The 27,430-nt window shown below is 38.2% G+C and overlaps 1 protein-coding gene across 3 annotated transcripts in view; it reads left to right on the plus strand.

Moving 5' to 3' along the window:
* trpn1 (transient receptor potential cation channel, subfamily N, member 1) overlaps positions 1-27,430 on the plus strand; it is a 35,810-nt gene that overhangs the window by 4,137 nt on the left and 4,243 nt on the right. For 2 of the 3 annotated variants that reach the window (XM_043232914.1, XM_043232915.1), the window contains exons 3-26: positions 8,579-8,674; positions 8,882-8,995; positions 10,375-10,479; positions 11,661-11,759; positions 14,107-14,208; positions 14,903-15,004; positions 15,249-15,347; positions 16,231-16,431; positions 17,504-17,605; positions 17,688-17,786; positions 18,499-18,627; positions 18,720-18,848; positions 18,917-19,033; positions 19,663-19,761; positions 20,461-20,661; positions 20,738-20,836; positions 21,782-21,988; positions 22,885-22,986; positions 23,054-23,152; positions 23,239-23,391; positions 23,727-23,834; positions 23,912-24,109; positions 25,910-26,116; positions 26,247-26,704. In XM_043232914.1, the coding sequence (XP_043088849.1) occupies positions 8,579-8,674; positions 8,882-8,995; positions 10,375-10,479; positions 11,661-11,759; positions 14,107-14,208; positions 14,903-15,004; positions 15,249-15,347; positions 16,231-16,431; positions 17,504-17,605; positions 17,688-17,786; positions 18,499-18,627; positions 18,720-18,848; positions 18,917-19,033; positions 19,663-19,761; positions 20,461-20,661; positions 20,738-20,836; positions 21,782-21,988; positions 22,885-22,986; positions 23,054-23,152; positions 23,239-23,391; positions 23,727-23,834; positions 23,912-24,109; positions 25,910-26,116; positions 26,247-26,704 (3,425 nt within the window). The remainder of the gene's footprint in view (positions 1-8,578; positions 8,675-8,881; positions 8,996-10,374; positions 10,480-11,660; positions 11,760-14,106; positions 14,209-14,902; positions 15,005-15,248; positions 15,348-16,230; positions 16,432-17,503; positions 17,606-17,687; positions 17,787-18,498; positions 18,628-18,719; positions 18,849-18,916; positions 19,034-19,662; positions 19,762-20,460; positions 20,662-20,737; positions 20,837-21,781; positions 21,989-22,884; positions 22,987-23,053; positions 23,153-23,238; positions 23,392-23,726; positions 23,835-23,911; positions 24,110-25,909; positions 26,117-26,246; positions 26,705-27,430) is intronic. The other variant, XM_043232916.1, reaches the window with a different exon arrangement.

Here is a 27,430-nt window from a genome sequence, read left to right on the forward strand (position 1 = left end):
AATACTTCGCGTAGAGCACCTGGTGCTCTACGGTTAAATAGCCCTAACCCGGAAGTAGCAGCAGAGGGCGCGGCTCGGGTCAGTACTCGGAGAGGCTCCTCTGCTGGCTGGATGTTACAGAACTCCCCCTCTAGGAGCGACTCCTGGAGCTTTTACAGTGGACGTCCTCGTGGGCGTCCCTGTGGTTGTGGTTGGTCCTGGACAGAATCTCGTGGTTGGTCTCGTGGTTGTTCTCGTGGCCGTGGTTGGTCCTGGGCAGAATCTCGTGGTTGGATTCGTGGGCGTCCCCGTGGTCGTGGTTGGTTCTGGGCAGAATCTCGTGGTTGGTCTCGAGGTTGTTCCCGTGGCCGTGGTTGGTCCTGGGCAGAATCTCGTGGTTGGATGCGTGGGGCGTCCCGGGTCGTGGTGCTGGACGATCGGGTCTGGCTCTGTGGAACTCCTCAATAAGGGATGGATCCAAAATGTCCTGAGCGGCTACCCAGGATCTCTCCTCTGGTCCATAACCCTCCCAGTCCACCAGGTACTGGGCCGACCCCTGCGTCTCCGCGAGTCCAGTAGTTCGCTCACTTGATATGCGGGATTCCCGTCAATCTCAAGTGGCGGCGGTGGTTCTGGGGCTTCATGGCCAGGGTCAGCTCGGGTGGACCGGTTTGAGGAGGGATACATGAAAGGATGGAGATATACGATAATTAGTAGGCAGCTCCAGTTGATATGTGACATCATTTACTTGTTTTATTATCTTGAATGGTCCTACATACCTTGGGCTTAGCTTCTTACTGGGCAGCCGCATCTTGATGTCCTCGTCGAGCCAGACCCTTTGTCCAGGTTGATATGGGGATGTGGGCGTCTGTGGCGGTTAGCTTGGGTCTCTTGATACCTGATCGCTCTTTGTAGTCTCACATGAGCACTATCCCACACCTCTCACTCCTACGAATCCAATCATCAACGGCTGGGACATTGGATGGTTCTCCTGACCACGGAACATGGGCGGCTGATACCCGAGGACACATTGGAATGGGGTCATACCAGTAGCCAATTTGACTAGTGAGTTTTGAGCATACTCGGCCCATGGTAAAAACTCTGACCATCTGTGTTGTTCTCTGTGGCAATAGGTCCGCAGGTACCTCCCGATCTCCTGATTAAGTCTCTCGACCTGTCCATTAGCCTGTGGGTGGTAACCTGAGGTAAGGCTCACATTAATGTCGAGCTGTTTACAGAAGGCCCTCCATACTTGGGAAGTAAATTGAGTACCTCTATCACTCACTATGTCCTCGGGTAATCCGTAGATTCTGAAGACGTGCTCGAACAGGGCGAGGGCAGTTTCCATGGCGGGGGAGGTTCTTCATGGGAACTAATCGACATGACTTAGAAAATCTATCAATAATGACTAAAATGACTGTGAAACCGTTAGACAATGGTAAATCTGTGACAAAGTCAATGGATAGATTAGACCATGGTCGCTGAGGATGGGCAGAGGCTTGAGCAAACCGGCAGGCAATTCTCTGGGGTCTTGCATTGTGCACATACCTGGCATGCCTTGACATAGTTCGTCACATCCCGAGATATTGACGGCCACCAAAAGGCGTTCTTCACTAACTGTAGTGTTCTGTTGATGCCTGGATGACCTGAACTTAGTGAAGTGTGTACCCATTGGAGGATGCGTTGGCGTATTGTTGATGGTACGTAATGTTTACCAGGAGGACATTGAGGGGTGCTGGTTCATGTTGTAATTCCTCTGCAGCTCCTCCATTATATCCAGGACACTGGAGCCAGGATCACCGTGGGTGGCAGAATATTATCCGGGATTCCCTCCTTCTGAGGTGCGTCATATCTTCGTGACAGTCGTCCAGCCTTACTGTTCTTGGAACCTGGACGATAGGTGACAGTGAATTGAAAACGAGTAAAAAATAGTGACCATCTTGCCTGTCTGGGGTTCAGTCTTTTAGCTCCCTTGATATACTCCAGGTTCTTGTGGTCCGTGATGACTTGGAACGGGTGCACTGCTCCTTCCAGCCAGTGTCTCCACTCCTCAATGGCGCTTTCATGGATAATAGCTCCTTGTTTCCCACGTCATAATTTCTCTCAGCTGCTGTCAGTTTCCTGGAAAAGTAAGCACATGGGTAAAGTTTCCCTGGTTGACCGTGACGCTGGGAGAGAACAGCTCCAATTCCGCAGTCCGATGCATCCACTTCCACGATAAACGGTAGCTCAGGATCAGGATGTTTGAGAATAGGGGCTGTGGTGAAACGTTCCTTAAGGTTGAGAACGCCCTAATTGCTCCTCATTCCATCTCAATTTGGACGGCTTTCCCTTTAAGAGAGAGTTAGTGGTGCAGCAACAGTGCTATAGTTCCGGATAAAGCGTCGGTAGAAATTTGCAAACCCTAGAAACCGTTGGAGCTCCTTGATCGTAGTGGGTTGAGGCCACTCCGTAACTGCTTTAACCTTGTCATCGTCCATCCTCACTCCCTGGTGGCTGATTTCGTAACCTAGAAACAGAGTTTGTGACACATGAAACTCACATTTCTCCTCCTTAACATACAATCTGTGCTTCAGTAACCTGGATAGAACCTCCTTGACATGTCCAATGTGATCTGCCTCATTCTTTGAGTAAATGAGGATGTCGTCAATATAAGCCACCACGTATTTGTTTAGGATGTCCTTGAAGATTTCATTGATGAAGGACTGGAATACAGCGGGAGCATTAGCTAGCCCATACACGCATAACAAGATATTCGTAGTGCCCTCTGAGTCGTCATGAAAGCAGTCTTCCACTCGTCTCCCTCCTTGATCCTTATCAGGTTATAGGCACTCGGAGGTCTAACTTAGTATACATCCTTGCCTCGCGAAGTTGTTCAAGAGCTGATGGAACTAAAGGTAGGGGATATCGAAACTTGACAGTGACGTTATTTAGGCCTCGATAATCGATGCATGGGCGCAGGCCTCCATCCTTCTTTCCTACAAAGAAGAATCCCTGCTGCTGCAGGTGATGTGGAGGGTCTAATGAACCCAAAGCTAAGAGCCTCATTAATATATTCCTCCATAGCCTGGCTTTCAGTTAATGACAATGGGTATACCTTACTTTTGGGTGGCATGGCGTTAGGTAGGAGGTCAATCGCACAGTCCCATGGTCGGTGAGGTGGTAATTCTGTTGCCGTGATTTGCTAAACACCTCTGACAGTTGCCTGTAGCATGCTGGTATCTTGATTCTCCTCTGATTTTCCGGACTCTCTATACTGGTAGTGAGGCAGTTCCTTGGAGATACAGCGAAGCATCTGTTAATACACATGTGAGACCATTGCGTTAACTCACCTCTACCCCAGGATATAGTTGGGTCGTGTACAAAGCCAGGGGAACCCGAGGATTGCTTCATACTTGGATGAATCAACAATATAGAACGTAATGGTTTCTTTGTGAACATGCCAACCTGGAGAGTAAGAGACTTGGTTCTGTGAGAAATGCCTCCTCCGATGTCCTCGTCATTAATGGTCTTGATCCTTAAAACAGATTCACAAGGTTGAGAAGGAATGTGATATTTGGCGACTACCTCACGACTGATGATGTTCAAGGCGCGCCCGAGTCAACCATTGCTGTCAACATAACCTTTACATTGTTTAGACCGAGCATGATAGGTAACATGAGAGCCTTGTTGCTGAGTACGTGAAAATGATTCATATTTACCCGGTTTGTAGTGGTGGGTCTGCGAGGACAGTCAACCTGATAATGTTTCCCTTCTCCACAGTAAAAGCATAGTTGAAGACGACGCGCGCGTTCGCGTTTCTTCCATAGAGACACGTTGGGAGTTTACTTGCATGGGTTCGGTTTCTCCATTAACTCGTGGTCGTATTTGATTCTTTTCCTGGTTCGTGACCATAGACGGCGCTTTACGCGTTGCGGTGCCTGGCGCTTAAGATTATCAATACGGATTGTTAAATTGACGAGATCGGAAAAGATAAATCCTCACCTCTACACGCCAATTCCGCCTGTAAATCTGCCGTGAGACTCCGCTTTGAAAGTCGCCTTGAGTGCGACATCATTCCAGCCGCTTTGAGCAGCGAGCGTCCTGAACTCAATAGCATAATCAGCGGCTGTGCGCTTACCTGGGACAGATCCATTAACTGGGTTGAGATATCCTTGCCCCTGCAGGATATTCAAACACCTCTCTTAGCATCTGTAAGAAATAGTTAGCAGATGTCTTGATGTGGGGATCTGTATCCCAAACTGCAGTCGCCAGTCGATCGCTTCTTCCCGTCAGTAGCGTCATAATAAATGCACACTTGACTTCTTCATTGTTGAATCTACCCTGCTGAAACTCCAAATACAGCCTGACCTGGCGAATGAAACCCTTGCACCGTTCAGCAGAACCGTCAAACTTTTCGGGTAAGGCAAGGTTTACTGTAGAAAACGTAGTAGGGGGTAGATCCTGAATGTACCGGGTGAGGTGTTCGTTCACCGACTGCAGTTGATCCAATCGGGACTGGTAACCTTTCAATAGCTCCTCCTGGTATGCCATCAATTGTTGCATGTGTGTCACCTCCGCTGGAGTCTGGTCTGGCGAAGTATTCTGTAAGGAGGAGGCGGAAGCCGACATATTCCATGTGCGGATGTTTATTGGAAACACACACACAGATGAGGATGGTCAAAAACAAGCAAGGGTTGGCAACAGTAATATCAGTCCGGAAGGCAAACATACACAAAGGGAAATGTGGGCAAAGTCGAATGGAGGCAATGGTCAATATCAAAGTTCAGTAGTAATCGGTTACCGTAACAAACAAGGATGATCCGTGAAGTCGTGTAGTCGGTGAAGCAAGCAAAAGGTCATAACCAATAGTTAGTCAGTAGAACAATGGTAAACGCTTGGTAAGGCAGACAGGCTGGCAATACTTGCGTAGAGCACCTGGTGCTCTACGGTTAAATAGCCCTAACCGGAAGTAGCAGCAGAGGCGCGGCTCGGGGTCAGTACTCGGGAGAGGCTCCTCTGCTGGCTGGATGTTACAATGAAAAACAGCATTTATATTAATTGTTTTGCAAACAACAATTTAATATAAAAAAGTAATAATAATTTTATTAATTTTAAATTAAAAAGAATGTAACTTAATCTAAAACAAATTATCTTTGATTTATTTACAGCTTATTTAAAAAAACTTCCATGCTGTAAATAATAAATAGATTGAAATTTTCCTTCTGTGTAAAGTTGTGGATGAATAGTGAGTGATTTCTAGGTGTTTTCATAGTGTGGTTTGGCTGAAATGCTGTTCCCACTTCCCACAAATGTTGTTTTTTTGGCACTTTGCTGAGCTGCATTTTAATTTTATGTTGTTTTGTTTCATAGCTCACTGGTAGCCTTTCGCCCGTCCATCACTTTTGTTTCAGGGGACGAGTGGAAATGAGTTACGACTTGTGTGTTATGAATTTGTTTGTCTGTACTCGATGTTCTCCAAAACCCATGAGGTCTGGGTTCAGCCCAGCTCCCGTCTCCCATCACGTGTATTGAATTACCCTATAGATTTCTGCCTGATGTAAATACTAGTTTTGGAGACCGTGTGGTGAATGTCATGGGTTGTGGGATCTTTCAGCCGCTTGCCAGTTATCTATCACAACCGGTTGGTTCAAAATGTGCAGAAGTTTAGTAGTGGAAAGCTCACTGGGACTAGAAGTGATTCACTAAAAAATTCCTCTGCATAATATCTTCCATCCATCTTTGGACATGTCTGGAATGCTCTGTACCGTGTCTTTATGACGTTTAGGGGTTTGGAGAAGCGCAAGTAGCCTTTTTCAGGTGCTTAGAGCTGGGATCCGGTGTCTTTGGCACACTGTGGTTTAAACCAGGGACGATTAGTGAACAAAAGAGATTCCTCACTGTCTGCATTCGGACGTCAAGGAAAGTATGAGGTACTATATTAAGGCAGTAATCTCCAAATCACGTCTTTATGCATGTTCCATTGGACATTATTGTCCACTTACTTGTCCTAGTTTCTGTAAGTTTGGCATCGACTAATGTTGTAACTAGTTGCTTGTTTTAAAAACCTAGTTAACCTCCTTACTGTCACTGTCTAGATTTGAAGTCATCATCTGAATTGATTTGAAACACTTCACTTGTTGCGGGGTCAGAAAGTCCTTATGTGAAGCACACGTTTTCTATTGTGATAGATTTTAAAATATACCAAAATAAATATAAATTCAGTGTTAAGCGTCGATTCTTTAGAAATCAAGAAACGTTTGTTAGCATTATCAGTTCAAATATTCATACATTGTTCAAAAGCTATATAGAGAGAGAATTAAGTTTATTTTTTGTGTCAGGACTGTGCTAACTAAGCCCTAAAATTACGTGTTGGCTGTTCACTAGATTTAATATCAATAATGAAGTTAATTTGTAAAATCTATGTGAAAGATGGGTAATACTAGTTGACTGGTTGCTTATTAGTAGAATATTAGCAATTTGTTAATACTAATTAAGCACATATTAATGACTTACTGTACATGACCTTATTCTACATCCATAATCCTACCCAATACCTAAACTTAATAACTACCTTATTAACTATTAATAAGCAACAAATTACTAATTTATTGAGGTAAAAGTTGTAGTTGATAGTGAATAATTCTTACTGTTCTAAGGTGTTACCGAACAATGTTTTCTTCCTGGTATTGCCATTTTCCATGTGAACAAGCTGGAAAGATGCTCATTTCAATAAATTACTTTTTTCAAGACCAAACTTTTGCCATGCAATGTTTCAGACCAATGTTAGTCACATAGACTAGCGCTAACGGTTGTGTTTCTGTCATGTCTTTTGTGGTTCAGCACACTGTGAAGTTACAGCAGGGAACAGTAGCCGCTGAAATTGCAGTCCTGGTTAACATTTCTCTTTTAACAGGATAGCACAGAGATTCCCAATACCCCAAAATGACTCAGAATAAAGCTGAATTCACCAACGGCCTGCTTCAGAGAATCAGCATCGATGCTGAACTGTGGTAATGTGGGTGCAAGCTACGTGTTGAGCTGTATTTTGTGCATTTCATGAAGCGGTGACTTCTTGTATCTTTTTCTCCTTTGCACACAAGCTTACGAGGTCTGTGGTCATTCGGTAACTCTCGGCGACCCCGCCGGAATGTCTGTCCAGCTGTGCGTGTGTGTAAAGGCCATTCACTGAACCCTTCGAGTCAATTTGTGTCAGTGACTAAAAAGCTTCTGTCGTGAAATGTCCTTGGATAACCTTTACAAGCATTATAGTCTTCCACTTCACAGTCTGAGACACAGACTCCTGTGGAAGCAGAGAGCGAGGTCAATAACACACAGGACAAAACGTTGTCTACCACGTGATTACAGCATTATAGTCTGCACCGCTTTCTTTTATCTTTATTTTTCTGTATATTCTCACAACTCTCAAATAGTCATAACTTTAGAAAGATGGCTATACACTACAGGTCAAAAGTTCAGGATTGGTAAGTTTTTTTTTAATTATTATTATTATTAAGTTTTTTTCTTTAAATAAATATTTGTGTTATTTATTTTTATTTATTTCTACTATTTTTTTTCTTTCCTGTCAGTTTGCGACGCAATATTTTGCAGTGCCCACATTTATTAGTACTTTAATTTCAAAGTTGATTACAAAATGCACCTGCATTTTTTTTGTAGGTTTTTGTTGAATAAAATAGTATTTTTCCCGGGATATTTCATTGTCGAGGATTTATTGAAGTCTAAAAATCTCGTCTCGTCTCATCTCATGGGATAATTGTCTCATCACACCCCTAATATTAAACCTAATAAAAAGGGGTTCATCCTGACAGACATTTTGAGCATAGAATACAACTAATGACTACTTGCAATAAAATATTTGGTACAGCTTAATATTAAGTGGCTTTAACTACTTTTTACTTACATTTAAATGAATCTTTTGGTACAATGCACTTTTTGTGTACATGCATGTTTTTACATTGTACTTATATATTTTTTTAAATGCCTATATGTAGTTACATTTGTAATTAATTTCTGTAATTACACTGTTGACCCATCCCTTACACCTTAACCCACCCTTAACCTGTTCCTAACCTTACCCGTATCCCAATAGCAGCAGAAGTGTTTTGTAATACTGTATGAACACAAAAAGTACGTTGCACTTGATTTGATGCAAGTACATAGCAGTTAAGGCCACCTAATATAAAGTGTGACCCAATCAATCAATCAATCAATCATTTTTATTTATATAGCACTTTTAACAACACAGGTTGCATCAAAGCACTGTACAGTATAATGACAGGGATGTATAATGACGAGAGTGACCAATTTCTTATTAAATGCAGAGACGGTCTCTGTAGTCAATTCGACGTTAAATCACTAGAAGTTAAGTGTCCCCAACCAAGCAAGCCAGAGGCGACAGCGGCAAGGAAACAAAACCCCATGCATACAGAATGGAGAAAAAAAAAACCTTGGGAGAAACCAGACTCAGTTGGGGTCAGTTCTCCTCTGACCGGACGCCCAGCACTTAACTTCCAGTTCAATTTTAAACGCAGCTGTGTCAGATAGTGTAAAATATTTGATATGCTCTTGTTTTAATGGTATGTTGTGTTTATTGGGTCAGGATGGCAGATCAGCGTTACACATCGCTGCAGCTCACTCCAAAGACGAGATCGTCAAACTACTGGCCAGAAAAACTGATCCCAATTTACCAGCAGGGGTGAGAGGTTACTTTTATCTTCACATAATCACATTCAGCTGATATTGATATATGTGTTTCAAATGCGTTGCAAATCTTCCTAATAGTTTCATATTTACGTGCATGAGATTTAGTTGCATTCAACATTTAAGTGAAAGTCAATCAAACATCTGTTTTGACCTCTGAATGGATGATGGTGACACTTGAATGTTTATGTTTCGTGTTTAGCCCAGTGATCAGCTGCCCCTGCACTACGCAGCGTCTCGACCGACCGGAGGACTCGGAGTCGTTCAGACTCTGCTCAAGTTCAGCAGCAAAGATGCTCGTCTTCTACCAGACAAGGTACAAAAGCATTGCTTGTTGCTTTGTGTTCTGCGAGTGAACCTCGTGGTGGAATGAGCTGCCAAACTCACTCAGATTACTTTTTTACATTTATATTCTATCTACTTGGTTTTTTTTATGTATTTACTAAAATATATTGACCTTCTAACACCTGTACCCTCAATTCTATTTCTGTTCTATCTACTTATTTTTTTGTTATTAAAAATGATTAAAATAGTGCTCTATATTTTATTTACTCTACATTTTTCACTCTACTCCATTTTATTTATTAAAAACATGGTGCTAACAATAGCTTAATAATTAATATATTTTTTTAAATCTTTAACGCTAGCATGCTCTATTTGCTCATGTTCTATTTTTATTTTGTCTGCTTGTTTTTTATGTATTAGTAACTTGACACTTACAAAAGCACTCTTCTATTTCTATTCTAGCTACTTGTTTTTATTTATTAAAATGACATAATAATAATAGCATTCTATTTCTTTTCTATCTACTCTTATTTATTAAAAAGTATGATGCTCTAACAATGTCACTCTGTTCTGTTTCTATTTAATCAACTTGTTTTCCATTAATTTATTTAAACAAATGCATCTAACTCTAGCATGCTCAATTCTACTTCTCTTCTATTTCCTTTTTTATTTCTTTTTTTTGATCCTCTAACAATCAATTTGTATTCTATGTACTTGTTTTTTTTATTTATTAAAAAACTAAAATTAAAAAAATCACCCCTTAAACACTTAATGCTCTGTTTCTATTCTGTCTACATGTTTCTTTTCTATTTTTTTCTTATGCTGAATTTTCCTGAATTTAATTCATTTAGTTCTATCCCCAACTTAAGTAACTTTAAAACCAATCATTATTTCTTACAGTCAAAATGCTGCTTTTTTTTGACAGACCGTAGATTGAGATCGATTTAAGAAACCTTTGCTGATACAGAAATGTACCCTGTATGATTTATGGTTTTCATGATCAAAAAAGAATGCAATTTTTGCTAAATATCCAAACAATTGTAAATGCGACATTGATTTTAAATAAATTAAAAAACAAAAAAGGTGATATTAAGTTAACATTTTACATTTTAAATGTAGCATTCAGTTTAGAAACAATATTTTCCGTTTTGTTTGTTATAGATTACACCGAATTAATAATAATAATAATAATAATAATAATAATAATACCAACGAAAGCTGCAAAAGAACTGGTGCGTCTAGCTTTGAATCATTCAGCTTTATTCATTATAGTAATAATACACCTTTTTGTTTTTATTAAAATATTTTTTTCTACAATGGCCAGATTATGTGGTGTTGTCATATGATTGTAATTGTTGGATGCAGCTGAGATGTTCTTCACTACAAGATCAAATGTTCCTCTCCGTCCAGGATGGCTGCCTCCCGCTGCTGTTGTCTGTCGAAGCTGGGAATGTTGTGATTGTTCGGGAACTCCTCTCCGGCCAATCCGAGCCGCAGCTCAGAGCCGTGAAGGCAGTAAGCATCTCATGACCTTCGAAGCCTGAAGATTGCATTCATATGAACTGCTCATGAAATTGTGACGGTTCACTTTTAGTTTGATTTACGGTTTAGCTGTTTTTAGTGTCATCAGGGAAAATTAAGCACTCATTTCTTACTCAAAACTGTGCTTACTCTAGTTCTTTAATAGGTCGCTTCACTTTTCTTCGTCTAGATGTATTAAGCTGTTCAAAAATATGTTAAAATGCAGCTCATTTGGAAAACAGCTCAAGTGTAAATGCCGTTTCTGGAAAATCTAATCATTTTTTCCTTAGAAAAAGGAACAAGGTAATGTTGTTACAATATTATTTATATTTTAAAAACCAATGCCTCCAATATCCAGGAAGCTACTTGAATTTTTTATTAAAGGAAAAGTGAACCCAAAATGAAAATCCTGTCATGTACTCACCCTGGAGTAGTTCTCCACAAAGGAAGATATTTTGAAGAAGGTTTGTAACCAGGCTGTTTTGGGTCACCACTCACTTCCATAGTAGGAAAACAAAATACTATGGAAGTCAATGGTGACCCAAAAAAGCTTGGTCAAAGTTTGAGCAAAGCATGTTAACTATTCAGTCTTTTTCTGCACTGACAAGCACAGAACACTATTTAGTGTCTGCTTCCACACAGATATAATATAAATATGCAATTTCTTTCCCAGCTGTGACCTTCATCAACATAACCGACTACTTTTGCAGCTCATGTATTTGATAGTTTAAGTAAATGGGACATGAAAGAGAACTTGGTTTAGTACTCTCATGCCGTGTGACTGATGCACATGCTTTGGATGTGTGCTTAGAAAACCATCTATCAGTTTAACTAATATGGTTTAAAACATGATTTAATAAATAATCTGTGAAATGTTTTGAGCTGAAACTTCATAGGTTCTGGGGATGCCTGAGACTTGCATTACTCATTCAAAAAATAGGCATAATGAGTCTCCTTTAACCTTCATTTTATAGTTTGGTTTTTTTTACATTTGATTTAATGGTTTGATTTGATTTATGGTTTTAGTTTAGTTGACGATTATAACTCTGCATCAAACCCAGGATCGCTACCACTAAAGTCTCAAAATGGTGATGGTCCGTTGTTTGAAAGACACATAATCCAATTTTGCATCTCAGCATGATGTTTACATTCTGATGGTTGAATTGTGTTTTTAGGGGAGCGGTGACACTGTGCTTCACATCTGCTGCAGACGGAAGGATGTTGAGATGGCTAAAGTCCTGGTGGAGTTTGGGGCAAATCCGGACTCTCAGAATGTAAGACCCACACACACACAAACAACAAGCAAAGACATGCAGGCTTCTCTGTTGTTGATTTCTCCGGTTCTTTGAGTCTGTGTCCTGTTGACCATTGACTCTTGATTGATGGACACATGATTTTAATAAACCAGTTGAATATCAGAGCTTTCAGAGATGGTTTTGTGACCATCATAAGTTAGCTGTAGATGTTCTGTGATGGATCACATCAAACAAATATATAAATATATATATATATATATATATATATATATATATATATATATATAAATATATATTTTTTTATTAATTATTTATTAATTAATATTAATATTATTATTTTATATATATTTCAGTTATTTTATTTATTTCCAGTAAAAAAAATCTATGGTTTTATTTAATACAATTTTTTTCAAGTTTTCAAGTGATTCAACTTTTGGATTCACAGACTTTTGAATGGAAACCATTTGTGCAATTTGTGTTTAAGCAGATTACGTTTTCTAAAGATGTGACTTAATTGACGTTTATCTCCAATGTATACATTATTTTCCTTGCAACTGCTTTCCAGGTTTTTGTAATACAAATCTGTGCAATTTCCACCATAATTACACAGTCAGCTTACCCGACTGTGAGATCCAACACAATAAAAAAAACAGATTCGATTTCACTGAGAGCTTTAATAAGAGAAGACACAAGGCAGTGGCAGAAGTGTAGACAGAGTTAATGGACAGAAGTGAGATAATGGATTCTGGATGCATTTTAATGGACAGATTTTGGCCGATTTTGTCCACAGGGACTTGTTGTCATTTTTGGCCCCTTTTGATTGCTCATCAATTCTGTCTCCCAGGGAAAGGAAGGAAGGGGAAGATAATCTCAAAAACATCCGTGACAATTATCCCTGGGTAAATGGAGATCACTTCAGCCGTATCCTGTGCAGATAACGTGTTATTTTACTATTAGTTATATGCTATAGTAGTTTTTTTTATTTTGAATATAGTATTGTTAGAGTTAACTACTACTAATAAAATAAAATTAAAACTAAAAACTTTTGCATAGGAAACATTTCGTTTTAGTTTATCTGAGATGTACTATATTGAGGTTTTAATACTGCGTTCAGGGGCATTACAGTCATTTTGACTAGTACCCAGGAATTATTTTTAATCATTTGTCTTTAAAAAAAATTATAAATGTTAAATAATTAATTAAAATTACAATGAATAAATAAACTTGTGATTGTAGCTGGCTCTATTCCTGTGCATTACAGTAAATTTGAGTAATTTTAAAAATGACCTATAATTACTTTGGGAATTAAACAAATATATATATTTAAACCGCTGAATCAAATGTGAGGATGAAGACTGCTCAGAAGGTATGAATATTAAAGGACCTGTTGACATATTGTTCATGTTTCTTTAGTTTTGTTGGAGGCACAATGGCACTTTTTCTAACACGAGACGCCTGAAGTATGAAGAGTGGGTAACTTTTTTCTAAAGCGACGTGAGAATGAGTTACACACAAAACTCCTCGTTGAAGTGTCAGAAAAGAAGCCAAACTACACTGAGACTGAGCTGCTGTGACAGCTGGGATCGCTTCTGGAGCGCTCAGAGGTTTTCTGTGAGGCTTGGAAACGAGTAAAGAGGGACTTTGAAGCGTAAACGGAGGAAAATGTGTGTCCTGTTAAAGGTCAGGGATGGATGAACACACGGCGCTCGTGAATGAGTGTTTACTTCATTATGTTTCTCCCCGTGAGTTACTGTAGATGACCGTAAACCCCTAAAAGAAAACTTTTTCTCCAGGCCAGCTGGTTCTTTAGACAACACTGATGTACTAAAGTACTTTTAACTGAGATGTAAAACTGATGTAAAAAAAAAAAAAAATTCAAACCAAAAACCAAAAGACTTCAAAATATTAATGAAAAAAATAATCCCAATGAGACCAATATTTAAAAAAAAACGTTACCTAGGGAACTAACTAAAATAAATGTAATAATGTAAATGATAAGGACCCTGGTAAGGACTGAATTGGTAGATGATTTGGGTTTAAATCAAAGAAAGCACAGACTAAGTTTCAGACACAGTTTAAGTGCTTTCTGATCAGTTATTCATCATTCATTAGAGAGCGTCCGAGTGCTTCATCTTCATAAGATGAACACACATTTACATTATATTTATATTTAGTCGTTTAGCAGACACTTTTATCCAAATTCTTACAAATGAGGACAACAGATGCAATGAAAACTAACAAAAGAGTCAGTGCATGTAGCAAGGGGGTGTGTGAAAAGAAAACAAGTAGATAGAATAGAAGTAGAATAAAGAGTGCTAAGGATAGAGATTAATCTAATTACCCATCATGCCTTGTTTGTTTCCAGAATGAATGGCAGACTCCTCTGCACATCGCTGCTCTGGAAGGAGACGAGAACATGCTGAAGTTTTTATACCACTGCAAGGCCAGTCCCAATATCTTAGACAAGGTGAGAATGAAAAACATTATATTATTGTTTATATATAACTCAATAGTTAATTCAGTAATAAAGATTGCCTGTTTATTTCCCTATTGATTTTGTCAGCTGAACCCCTTTGTTCTATATATTATATAAAAAAAATATACAGCTCTGGAAAAAGTTAAGAGACCTCTTGAAGATTCATTGGATTTACTGAAGAATTTCTCTGGATTTACTGAATTTAATAGATATGAGTTTGAGTAAAAATTATAATTTTTTTTCAAGGGTTGGTAACATTGTTTTTTTGCATAAATGACAATTGGTCAAGATAACAAATGTGCTCTGTTTTATCAGGTTTGTGTAACAAAAATATTAAGTATTATTATGTCTAAATACATTTAAAGTGCATTCAGGAAATTAAATGAGAACAAACTGAACTTAAAGTTATAATCCTATAAATGTTGTAGTTCATTGATGTCACATAACATGCAGGTACTCATATAACATATTTATTTATTTATTTATTCAGTACATTTTTATGATTTTATTCATTTTCAGTGTTTTTGTGCAATTATATATTTTCATATTTTATTTAGCGATTTTTTTTTTTAAATTAATTAATTTATTTATTTTGGATTTCTTTAATGTTTTATTGTTTTTTTAAGTGTTTAATAAAACATTTCTGCCTCTGATGTTTTTAGTTATCTCTTCTCCTCTGTTTCAGCTGGACAGATCTCCTCTACACATCGCAGCAGAGCGAGGACACACCAGTGCAGTCGAGATCCTCACCGAGAAGTTCAGGTCATGTGTGTTAGCAAGAACAAAGGTGATCCACTTTCAAATCAACTGTTATTACTTAATTGGGACTTTAAGTTTTGCATTTAAGTTTCAACTTAATCAATTAAAACAGTCGGTAGTCTTAAACTAAGTGTATGGAGGTATAAAATGAAGGAGCAGCAGCTCAGATCATTTAATGAGAAGTACTTGAGTCCATATTGAGGTCTCTTATTTGTAATCGCAGATTTTAGTGTGAATTTGAGCACAGTGTTGTATTCTGTGATCCTGCACAGGACGGCAACACGCTTTTGCATATCGCATCTCAGTGTGGTCACCCTGCCACCGCCCTCACGCTACTGAGGAAGGGCGTCTCGCTGCACATGCCCAACAAGGTACTCGACTCATCTGTGTTTGTTAGTAGACTGGATATTACAGGTTTGAAGACTGAGTTAGATCGGGAAAATGGTTTGTTCAAAAGAAGAGAAAGCTTACTGATGGCTTAGGGTAAGTGTTTGTTGTTCAAATAAGATTAAAATATTGAAGTTTTACCAGAAAATACAATTTACTACCACTTTTAGTGTCGCTTGTATAGTATTATAGTGTTTATTAATATTTCCAGTTGGCAGGGGTGTGAGGAACAAAATGAAATTTTGCAAACAAGCATTAGATTAATAAAGCTTTTTTTATTTTGTCACATAAAATAATCCCCCAAACATCTGTCAGTGTCAAGTAAAAAAAAAATACAAATAATATATATATATATATATATATATATATATATATATATATATATATATAGAGAGAGAGAGAGAGAGAGAGAGAAATATAAAAAGAAAATTTATGTTTTAGAATATATTGTAATATATAATATATTACATATATTGTATATTAATTATTAATTATAATTATTTGTTAATTTGCTGATTCTGTAAATTGTGCTGTTTCGGTCAAATAAAAGCACTTAATGTGGCATAATACTGACTGTTCTGCCTGTTGTTCATTATATATCTAATAGCCTGTATTTTGATATGTGACCCTAAAGCTCTGCTAATCCAAACTTGGTCATCTGAAAAATTATTTTTGGATCGGAATGATCCAATGCAGTGCTGCTTTGAAAAATTCACATAGTGCATAGATACACTGCACCAAAGTTGCATTAGAGATTTGCATTATTTATGTGTTTTATATGTATATTTTTGCATTAGAGTTTTGCTAAAATTATAGGACTTCAAAATGTTTAGATTGCGTTTTCAGGACTATTTCTGTAATGTGCAGTCAGGCGCGGTTTGTCTTCACACCGCGGCTAAGATAGGACACACGGCTGTAGTGAAGGCTCTGCTCCAGAAGGGGGCTCATGTGGACGCCTCGTCTAAAGACGGACACACGGCTCTTCACGTCGCCGTGGAGAACTGCAAGCCTCAGGTGGTGCAGATGCTGCTGGGATTCGGGGCAAATGTGCAGCTCAGAGGAGGAAAGGTAAAAACACACCTGCACGGATCTGACTGACCATAAAGACATTTCCAGCAGAGTTATTTAACAAAATCATCTAAATTGAAAGAAAACTTTACATTACATTCTCATTTATTTGTTACAGTATCTTTCTATTAGCTGTTCATTATTAGTTTGCATTAGCTGACATCTGTTAAATAATATTAGCAGATACATTTTTTGTAGTAATTTTAATAGTGTAATAGTCATTTATTATTTAATTAGTTAATAATGCAGCATTTCTCATGCTAATTTAGTTTAACTACTAAAATAGCTGTAACTTAAATAAAAATGTATCAAATTTGGACACATGAAAAAGCACTAAACAACCAAACCATAACAATACATTTTGTTACTTGAAATAAAAAAATAATAATAATAATATAAAATCTAATAATAATAATAATAAAAATAACTAATTAAATAAAAAAATATATAAATGTAGCTGAGCAACGTTTCTCACTGATTAACTGAAATATAAATGAAACTCTATTTAAACATGTTATTTAAGAAACCTACTAAAACCATAAAAAGGCTGTTACTTAAAGCAAATATTACCAGATATAAAATAAAATGTATTTTAAAAACCTGCTAAACAGCAATCAAATAGAAAACTAAATACTAAATAAGAACTATATAGACAAAAAATGTTAAAAAAGCACAGAATAAAATTACAAAAACAGCACAAAAATGTAAACAAAATCAAACTATAAAAAGAAAGGCTATTTAAAAATAGTAATTAAATGGTTTAATGATTCTCAAATATTACTGTTATTATTAAATATTGAAATTAACTGAAATTAATATTTTTTTGTTATTAAATTAAAATTAAAAATTTAATTTAATTTTAGAAGAACTCTGCTGGAAGAATATTAGTTGTTTTGATTAAAGAAGCATGCTTTCATTTCAGGTCCAGTAACACTAAGGCTAGATCGCTCTGCAAATAGTAGCTGTTGTGCCAAGTGTAAAAAAACTAAACTCCAGGATGTTTTATCAGTTTATGATTTAGTACAATGAATAAATGAATGAAACTGTGTTGATGTGTGTGTCCTCTTTAAAGGCGCAGGAAACCCCTCTGCACATCGCAGCGAGAGTGAAGGAAGGAGAACGGGTGGCTGAAATGCTTCTGAAGAGTGGAGCCGACGTAAACGCAGAGCAGGAGGTCAGACAGAAAGAGGAGACACAGGTTCAGTGTTTAATGACCGTAGACCTGCCTCTAAAACAGTGTGTCCCTCTCTGATCAGAACGGAGAGACCGCGATGCATGTAGCCGCCCGTCACGGCGCTCTGCAGATGATTCAAGCGCTGATCCTCGAGGGTGGAGACGTGACTTGGAAGTCTAAGGTACTTTATTAAACATCTGTCCTGGACACATAACGCCATTTTACCTGCTTGAGACACAAAAACTAAACTAGTTAAAAATTAAATAATAAATAATGCAGTTGTATTATTTTATATTAAATCACTTCCAATCTTATTTGCTTATTAATATTAATATAACTTATGCCATGTATGTCATGTAAAAATGTATTAGATTATGTAAAAAATACAATAATTGCTGGAAAAGTACTGTTTATCGTAAATGGTAATAATTGCACGAATGTTATTTCATGCATGTATCTTAGCATGGATATAATAAAATTAAAATATATATTTTGTTCAATTCTGTGAATTTTAATTATTTATTCATTCATTATGAGCACACTTTTTAAAAAGCCATAGTATAATATTTTTTATTTGTTTATATATTTATTTAATGAAATGTCTTCAAAAGTTAAAAAGTTATTATATGTTGTATTTTATTTTACTGCATTATGTTTCGTATTTTTTTATATTTATTTTTTATTCAAACCCCAACTTTAAAAAAGCCATACTAAGATTTATTTAAAAATGAGTTTATATTTAGTTTCTATTTGTATTTATTAAATCAAAACCCACTTTATTAAAGCCATAATTTTATTCATTTATTCACATTTTCTCAGTCAGTGTTTCTGTAGTCACTTCTAGTCACTGTTTTGCTGAATTCTATATCATTACGTTATTATTTTGTGTCGAGGTTGGCGAGAACCCTCTTCACGTTGCGGTGCGTCACTGTCACGCTCTCGTAGTTCAGGAGGTTTTAAACTCTCTGACCCATGAGAGGAGCCGTCAGGAGGCGGAGCTCTACGTGCGTGAAGGGAACAAGGTCAGACTCTCAGATCAGTGAGAACCGCGATAAACTGCAGAAGCACCAGACAGAACCCAGCATGCTTAGCTTGTGTTTGGCGCTCCCCGCAGGCGGGCGAGACGCCGCTGCACCTGGCAGCTGAGCTCAGGAGCGACGCCGTCCATCAGCCGGAGGAGGACGCCTCCATCATCAGGATCCTGATGGAGCATCACGCTGACATGGCCGCCGTCACCCGACAGGTGTTCTTGTGCTGTTCGACAGACATCCTCACCGCTTCGCTGGTCTGATGAATGTGTTGTTTCTTCAGAGCGGAGAGACGCCTCTTCATTACAGCGCCAGGGTGGGAAACACCGCCGTTCTTCAGGAGATGCTCGGTAACGGCCCCTCCAACCAGCTCCAGAGCGCCATCAACAAACACGCCAAGGTGCAGATCAGAAAGATCTCAGGCTGACTCCCTTGTTCTCTGCCTATTTTCTAAAACATGTGTAGGACCTTATTCTAAAACTTTAATTTACAGTTAATAATTTTAGTGCTTCAATGTAACATCATTTCAGTTAGTTACCAAGGCATATCTAATATTTATATTTTATTAGATTTAGTTTTGTCTTTATATCAGTTAACATTTTTTTAATTATTAGGTTGAGTTAATGATAATAACTCTTGAATTAATATCGGCAAACCTTTTGCAATGTTTTTAAATTTTATACATTTTTATTTTATTTTATCATGTTATTTTTAATCATCATTAAATGTTTAATGTTACTTTTGGTCTAGTTTCAATTTACAGTTATAGTCATTTTAAAATGACTTTAGTTACTCCAATATTTATTTTATTTTATTTCAGCTTAATTTGAAAAAAATTGTTTTTAAATATATTTAAGATTTCTAGTTTTAGATGTAATTTACAGTAATAACCCTGGATGTATATATGTAGTGTCAGCAGTTTGGTCAGTTATTGTTTTAGTATGTGTGTTGAATCGCGCGTGCGTGTGTGTGTGTGTGTGTGTGTGTGTGTGTGTGTGTGTGTGTGTGTGTGTGTGTGTGTGTGGACAGAACGGCTGGTCACCGCTGCTGTTGGCCGCAGAGCAGGGTCACACAGCGGTTGTGAAGATCCTGCTGCTGAACAATGCCAGAGTGGACGTGTTTGATGAGGTCAGAGATGATTAATTTCTACAGTTGTTTTGTTGTTGTTTTTCTATTTAGCTTTCAATTGTTTCTCATTTATTTGATTTTGATGCCAGTTATTATAATATTTTTATTAAGCATTTATTTATGTTTTTAATGTGAATTTTGAAACAATTTTAATTATAATAAATAAATAAATTGATAAAGTTTTATATAAAATATTTAGGTGTAATATTTTAGTACAGTTTTTACAGTAATAGCTGTATTCATTTCCCGTATTGTATGTACATGCTACTCTAAGAAAGGAATAACTGTATGTATTTGCAAGCATACTGTAAAACAGTTTTCACTCAGAAATAGGTAGTAAATTTTACAATTACAAAGTAAAACATTAAATGTGAAATTTGGAAGCGTAGTAAAAAAAATATTTTTTTTCTTCTGAAGTCAACGCCAATAATTGTTTGCTTTATTTACAACGTTGACAAAAAAAAAACACTTAAATAGTCTTGTTTAATAATAAAACATAATACCGAATGTTTATTTAAATGATACTTATTTAAATTACTTTATACTTTATTTAAAAAACAATAATAAAATACATTTTGTGTCACAATAATCTTTAATTTTGTCAGTAGGTTATTTTCTATGGAGCTGAATCTCTGAATCGGTATCCTGAAGAAGCGCTTGAGAAAAAATAAATTGTGGATTTGTATGAAATCTCATCAGGAGGGGAAGGCCGCCATTCATCTGGCTGCAGAACAAGGTCATCAAGATATCGTGGACATCCTCCTGGCCCATAAGGCCTTTGTGAACGCCAAGACCAAGCTGGGCCTGACTCCTCTGCACCTGAGCGCTCAGAGCGGCTCGGCACGGCTCGTCAGGCTGCTGGTAGAGACCCATCAGGCCAGCGTCGATGCTCTCTCTCTGGTAAGAGCTGATAATAAGCTCTAATATAATAGGATCTTAAACCTAGAGAAATGAGCTGAACTGCTCGTTTTCACAGAAAAAGCAGACGCCTCTGCATCTGGCGGCCATCAGCGGACAGCTGGACGTTTGCAGCAGCCTGTTAAACCTGAAAGCTGACATCACTGCTACAGATATTGTGAGTGTCATGAGACGGAAATACAGACACCTGCAATAAATAATATAGTCTGTTATTCTTCATTTGTGAGTTTAGATTACATCTCTAGATCACCTTGATTTAATGAGCGCAACTTCCATAATTTACTTCCAGCAAAGAGAAGCCACTTTGCAAATTAATTTTTGATTTAAATATGTAAAGTAAACTTAATACAACTGATATATAATTTAAAATAACTTATTTAAACTTAAACTTAAAAAAGTAATTTTTTAAAAATAATTATGCTTTTTAGACAACCAAGTCTGAGTCTCTGAATCTCTATAACAGCAATATAAAAACAAAATATAAAACTTTTGTACAAATATATTTAGACCGATATAATTTTGATGTATATTATATTATATATATCGTTAACAGGTAATGATATAACATAACACAAATTAAATAATGTTTAATTTATAACATTATTTGTTACTATTAATTAACAAACTAATTAGCAATGCCTGCGGCATTTATGTGAATTTCAGCATTTACTAAAATCTTTTTTAAATTACAAGTTGTATTTGTTAATTCACTGTGAACTAATATGAAAATCTTTAACAAGGTTTTTTTTTTTTAAATAAATGCTGTAAAAAAATAAATATATCCATAATTGGAAGTTTTTATAATAAAACAATAATAATAACCCTGCCATTTTGTGTTATTGTACTTGGAATTAAAACAAAACAAGTACATTTTAATTAAATAATAAATAAGTAAATAAATAAAACTAATAATTTAATAATAAATCTTAGCACAGCCAAGTTTATTTTATAACGTCTTAAAGTTCTGCATAAAGACATATTTATTCTTTTAAATATATAAATATTTATATTGCATTAATTCAGGATCATTCGTATTCTAATCAATTGATGACTGTATATTAATTAGTTTGTATCGTGGCTCATCTAGCAGTGTTTGTTTCAGCGCGGTCAGACTCCTCTTCATCTGGCGGCGGAGAACGATCACTCTGAGGTGGTGAAGCTGTTTCTGAGGCAGCGGCCTGAATTAGCCATGCTAGCTAACGTGGAGGGAGCGAGCTGCACACACATCGCTGCTGATAAAGGAAGCCTGGCCGTCATTAAAGAGCTGCTCCTGTTTAATCAAGGAGGACCGGTCACGCTCAACAACAAGGTCAGGGCGTCAAAACTCATTTCATGTGTCACTATATTAGGATCATTAAGATACTGTTATTAATAATTTGTTTTATTTCTGATTTTAGTTATTTGTAAACCAAAAATACATATACAATCATATACAAATGCAATCAGAATACATATTTTATATTAGAGTAACAACAGAATTGCAAATATAATGCAAATACAAGAAGCAGCAAACAGAAATACTATTATATTAGTAGTATATTATAATTACATTAGATTTAATCAAATATCTGAAACAGATTAGATATTTAAATCAAGTATCAATGATGGTTTTTCCAGTGGTGTATAAAGCCAGTAACTTTAAAGCCATACTTAATAGAAATACAGATTTGACCCAAAAAGTTAATGTATTTAAGTATTGAATATATAATATTTATACAGCTTGACTAGTGAGATTGTCTAGCAAAATCCATTTTTGGGGGGTAAGAATAATAAGCGCTTCATCCAGTATTTTGTGTCTTTCAGTCCAGCATAAGAAAACATTTCTGGAATCTGCGTCTGAAATAACATTTTGATGGATTTATAAAATGTATGCATCTCATACGGGGCCATAGATGCATTTAAACTGCAATTATAGATGCATAACTAGGCCTAATGTTTTGTTTTTAACATAAAACGTTGAATACTTAAGTACTATAAGAAAGTATTTTAACTTCAAATATCTGTATATATGGTTGTGGGGGTTTTTTTTATAACTATATAGTGTTTATTCATTTTATTCTTTTTGTTTCATGAAGTTCATGAAGCTAAATGAAAATGAGAAATGTTGTACATAATACCCTCTATATCTTCTGCTCTCATCTAAATGAAAATGAGAAATGTTGTACATAATACCCTCTATATCTTCTGGTCTCTCTAACTCTGCAGGCTAACGGTTTGTGTCCTCTGCATTTGGCTGCTGCTGGCGGTCATACAGAGGTGGTGAAGGTTCTTCTGGACTCTGGAGCTTCAGTCACTGAGGAGGACACCGTGAGTTAGACAGACAAAGATGAAGAACATTTAACATGATCATTTCTAATTCCTTTGACCCTTTCAGGAGGGCATGACGGCCATACATTTGGCTGCCAAGTATGGACACACTCATATTCTGGAGGTGCTGAAAGGCAGCGTTTCACTGAAGATACAGAGCTCCAAGGTGCTGCATGTGAATACATGGCTTATAAAGGTTAAGCAGAACGAAAACGGTGCTGTAATGATCCAGTGGACGATCTGTGTGTGTAGACAGGTTTAACGGCTCTGCATGTGGCAGCCTGTTTTGGACAGGTGGACTTTGTGAGAGAGATCCTGACTAAAGTTCCTGCTACGATACGCAGTGAATTCCCCAGCAGCGGCGGCGGCAAAGAAGACGTGAAGAGACAGCAGCCGTTAGCTGAGGTGACAGAGATACACCGCAGAACATGGTTGATAAGGCATTTTTAATTTGATTTATTAATTCGGGGGATTCTTGCTTTGCAGTGAAGCTTCATGTTTTGTTTGTATTTTTGATTAATCGACCAACCACTGCTCGTGTACTGGACTAATCTTGTGCTTCACCATGTCTCTCAACCATGTGTGTATTTCTGTGTGTGTGTACTGGTTTAGCTATACTCGTGAGGACCAAGTGACCAACGTGAGGACCAAAACAGCATTAACCTGACTAAATTCAATGGAAGCCTATGCAATGTCCCTTACTACTTGCAAAACAAACGTGTATGTGTGTGTGTGTTCAGTCAGGTTACACTCCTCTGCACCTGGCGGCTCTGTCCGGTCATGAGAACGTGGTTCGCCTGTTGCTGAATTCTCCTGGTGTTCAGGCCGATGCAGAAACAAACATTCAGGTAAGAGATGAGAAGCAGTGCTGCGGTGTGAAGCGTGACATGTGAGCGCGGTCCTGACCGTCCGTCGTGTGTTTCAGGGCTCCAGTCCTCTCCACCTGGCGGCTCAGAGCGGACACACAGCTGTGGTCGGGCTGCTGCTCAGCCGCTCTGGATCTCTGCTGCACCTGACCGACAAACGCGGATGTACCTGTCTGCATCTGGCCGCCGCACACGGACACGTAGCCATGGTGAGAGTCCTGCTGGGGCAGGGAGCGGAGATCAACCACACGGACAAGGTGAGAAGAAACCTGGACGCTTGTGTTGGTCTTTGGTTTCTCAGATGTCTCTCCTGATAGAAATAGATAGAAATTTATCTCCTTTAGAGTTTCAGAAAAGGCCTCAGATCTCAAACTGTGCTAAGATTTCCTTTGCCGTTTTTGATAGCTAAATTTAATTTAAGGGGTAATGGATTCTTATTATGTCCCTTGACATGTACTTTATAATATTTTACACAGAAAGAAAACAAATATATAGATTTTCAACCCTCATTCTGAAGCTCTCTCAGAAACCGCTTTTAGGAGGCGGGTCTCAGTAATCAGCCACTATTATGAACAGTATCAGAGCTTCTCGCTATTGTGAGTGTTATTTCTAGACAAAACATTATTAATCTACTAAATAATCTACTTGCGGTTGATGCAGCTGCAGTCAAACCTAGTCAACAAATGTTTCTTTGTGAACTCACCGTGACACCACAACAAAACAACATGCTCCGAAGTCTGAACAATCAAAAATTCAAATTTTATTTGTCACATACAGAGACATACGTAGTACGACATGTAGTGAAATTCTTTGGGCCATCATCCCATCCACATACAGGTACAAGATGGGGGTAGACATGACGGGATGACAGAAATAAAGAAGTACAGCATTACAGGAGGAGAGGTGAGGTGAGGAAAAAAAGCCAAACCCAGACTGTGCTCCTAAGAGACCACAGTGTGGTAACGGGAAAAAAACACCTCAGCAATAGAAGCACATAGTTTAGACACTTTGACAACATGTAAGACAAGGTAAGTCTGGGTAGTTGGGGTCCTCCACAGTCATCCTTCTCTGGCAGCCGTCGATGCAGCGCTTGGTCCAGACCCGTCTGCCAGGCAGGCGGAAAGGTGGGGGTGAGGAGTGCGAGAGCGTCTTCACTGCCGTGATCTGTCGGGGGAGTTGTTTTTCCAGCAGTGGCCTTGGCCGAGGGAGTCGAAACCAGATAGGAATGGAATTTTTTTAGGCTTGGTGCGAGTAGTCGTAAACAATTTACTACTCTATTGTCCATCCTGGTCCCTGATTTGATCCATTTTCGATGCAAAGCCTCGAGCTTCCCCATGATGTTATCCAAAGTGCGGTTTACAACCACAGTCTGAGTCCCGACATCAATATTCCCAGGCAGCTTTGTGGGGCTGTGGACAGCTGCCCTCGTTCTCTCAATTTGTCGATATAACAGGGCTATGCCCAATCCGATCAGCAATAGCCCCGTAATCAAAGCTCCGAAAAGCAAGATATCTTCAATATCCTCCACAGAAAGAGGTGCCAAGCACACGAGACGCCACTTCTCCCACACGTCCATCGAATACCCGGCCGCCATCGTCCCGGCGAACCCACGCTTCTCTTCGAGAAGATGGTGTCAATTGCGTTGAGAGACCAGTTGATCAAATCCATGTTTTTAGCAGGAGAGCAGGGCAGAGAGAGTCTCTCAAGTGGAGAAAAGTAGACGCAAGACGCAAGAAGCACAAGCAGGAAGGTCTAAGAAGCACAAGCAGGCAAGGTCACGGGTAGGATGCCATTAGGTTACTCCACCTCAAAATAAAGGAAATCACTTACGTTCATGTCGTTCCAAACCAGCAAGTATACTTTTTTTGCATGCAAAAAAACTGTCAAAGTCCAAAATAACATTTATGCAGCAAGTACACTTTTTGCATGCAAAGAAAACAAAAATAACATTTATGCAAGAATTCGTGTCCTCGGTTTCTATTTGTATTCTTATGTCATGACATAAATATTACATTTACAAAATGCAGTAGAGCTGATGTGTGTTTGGTCTGTTTCAGAGTGGCTGGACGGCGCTGCATTACGCTGCTAAAGCCGGCTGTCTGGAGGTGGTGTCGTTCCTGGTGGAGAGCGGAGCGTCGCTGTGTGTCGAATGTCGAGCCGCATGGACACCGCTGCAGTACGCCGCTCAGGAGAACCACGAGGAAACCGTCATCTTCCTGCTGAGACGAGAGAAGAACACACTGCGTCTGCTGGACGACAAGAAGGTCAGCTTGTTTTAAGTTTTGTTTTTTAATGTTTTGTAACAGTTTAGACTTATAGCTTTAGTTAAGATTTACAGCTTTAAGTGCCTTGTTCTGCTGAAAATAAACCACTTTTGTTTGGTGTTGTCTGTAGTTTGTGTTCAATCTGATGGTGTGCGGCCGGATGAATGATAATCTGGCTCTGGAGGAGCTGGTTCTTCATTCTCCGGCTCCTCTGGATACGTGTGTCCGTCTGTCGCGAGCTCTGTCTCTGGCCGCGCTCAGAGAGAAGGAGCGCTCCATGGACCTGCAGGCCGCCGCCCACCACTGTGAGGTCATGGCCTCTGACCTCCTGACCCTCGCCGCCTCAGCCGGGGGCCAAGGCGCGGGCCCCATCCTCATGGCCGTGGACCACCGGGGCGCCAGCGTGCTGGACTGCCTGATCGAGGGCAGACAGAAGGCCGTGGTGTCCCATCCAGCGGTGCAGACGTACCTCACAGACATGTGGCATGGAAGCCTTCAGTGGGATTCGTGGAAGATCCTGCTGCTGTTCTTCTGTCTGCTGCTCTTCCCTCTGATGTGGCTGGTGCTCTCACTGCCCCTCAGACACAGGTACACTAATACAGTAATACTGGTACAAAAACACAGTAAAAACAGTGATATTGTGAAATATTATTAAAATTTTAAATAGCCGTTTTCTATGTTTCAATTAAAGCTTATTTGTATTGCAATTCACAGGAAATTATGTTTGTACAATCTATTTATGTATTGTAGAAACTTAATATATTTAACCTATGGAAAAATTTGCCATCATCTGAGGGGTTGGCACTGTTACACTGGACCACAAAATTTAAGATGATCGGGTGTATTTGTAGCATATTTGTATCATGATATTGAGTAAATATCATGATCCCTGAAGATATATTATAAATTACGTACTGTAAATAGATCAAAACCTAATTTTTGATTAGCAATATGCATTGCTAAGAACTTCATCTGTGACTGTCATGTTAGTCTTATGCGATCAGACTTTCTCTGTAAGTGATTTTAAAATGTGAGACAGTATGCAGATTTAAAAAAAACTAATTTACTGATCTTTCTCATGGCTGATACCGATACAGACCACGATGCAGACCGATCACTGAATCACTGCAGCTTGCACTCGGAAAGTGGATGAATCTTAGATCAATCAAACTGATTGACTGATTTACCAGTAAGCTCACTTTATCGGATCTAGTTATCGGATTTCATTTATTTGTCAGATAAATAAAAATTACATCATTTTCACCCAAACTTTATATTTTTAAATGTAATTGTTGGTACATTTTATTTGTTTTA

Source organism: Puntigrus tetrazona, unplaced genomic scaffold, assembly GCF_018831695.1.
Source record: "Puntigrus tetrazona isolate hp1 unplaced genomic scaffold, ASM1883169v1 S000000746, whole genome shotgun sequence".
Taxonomy (NCBI): Eukaryota; Metazoa; Chordata; class Actinopteri; order Cypriniformes; family Cyprinidae; genus Puntigrus; species Puntigrus tetrazona.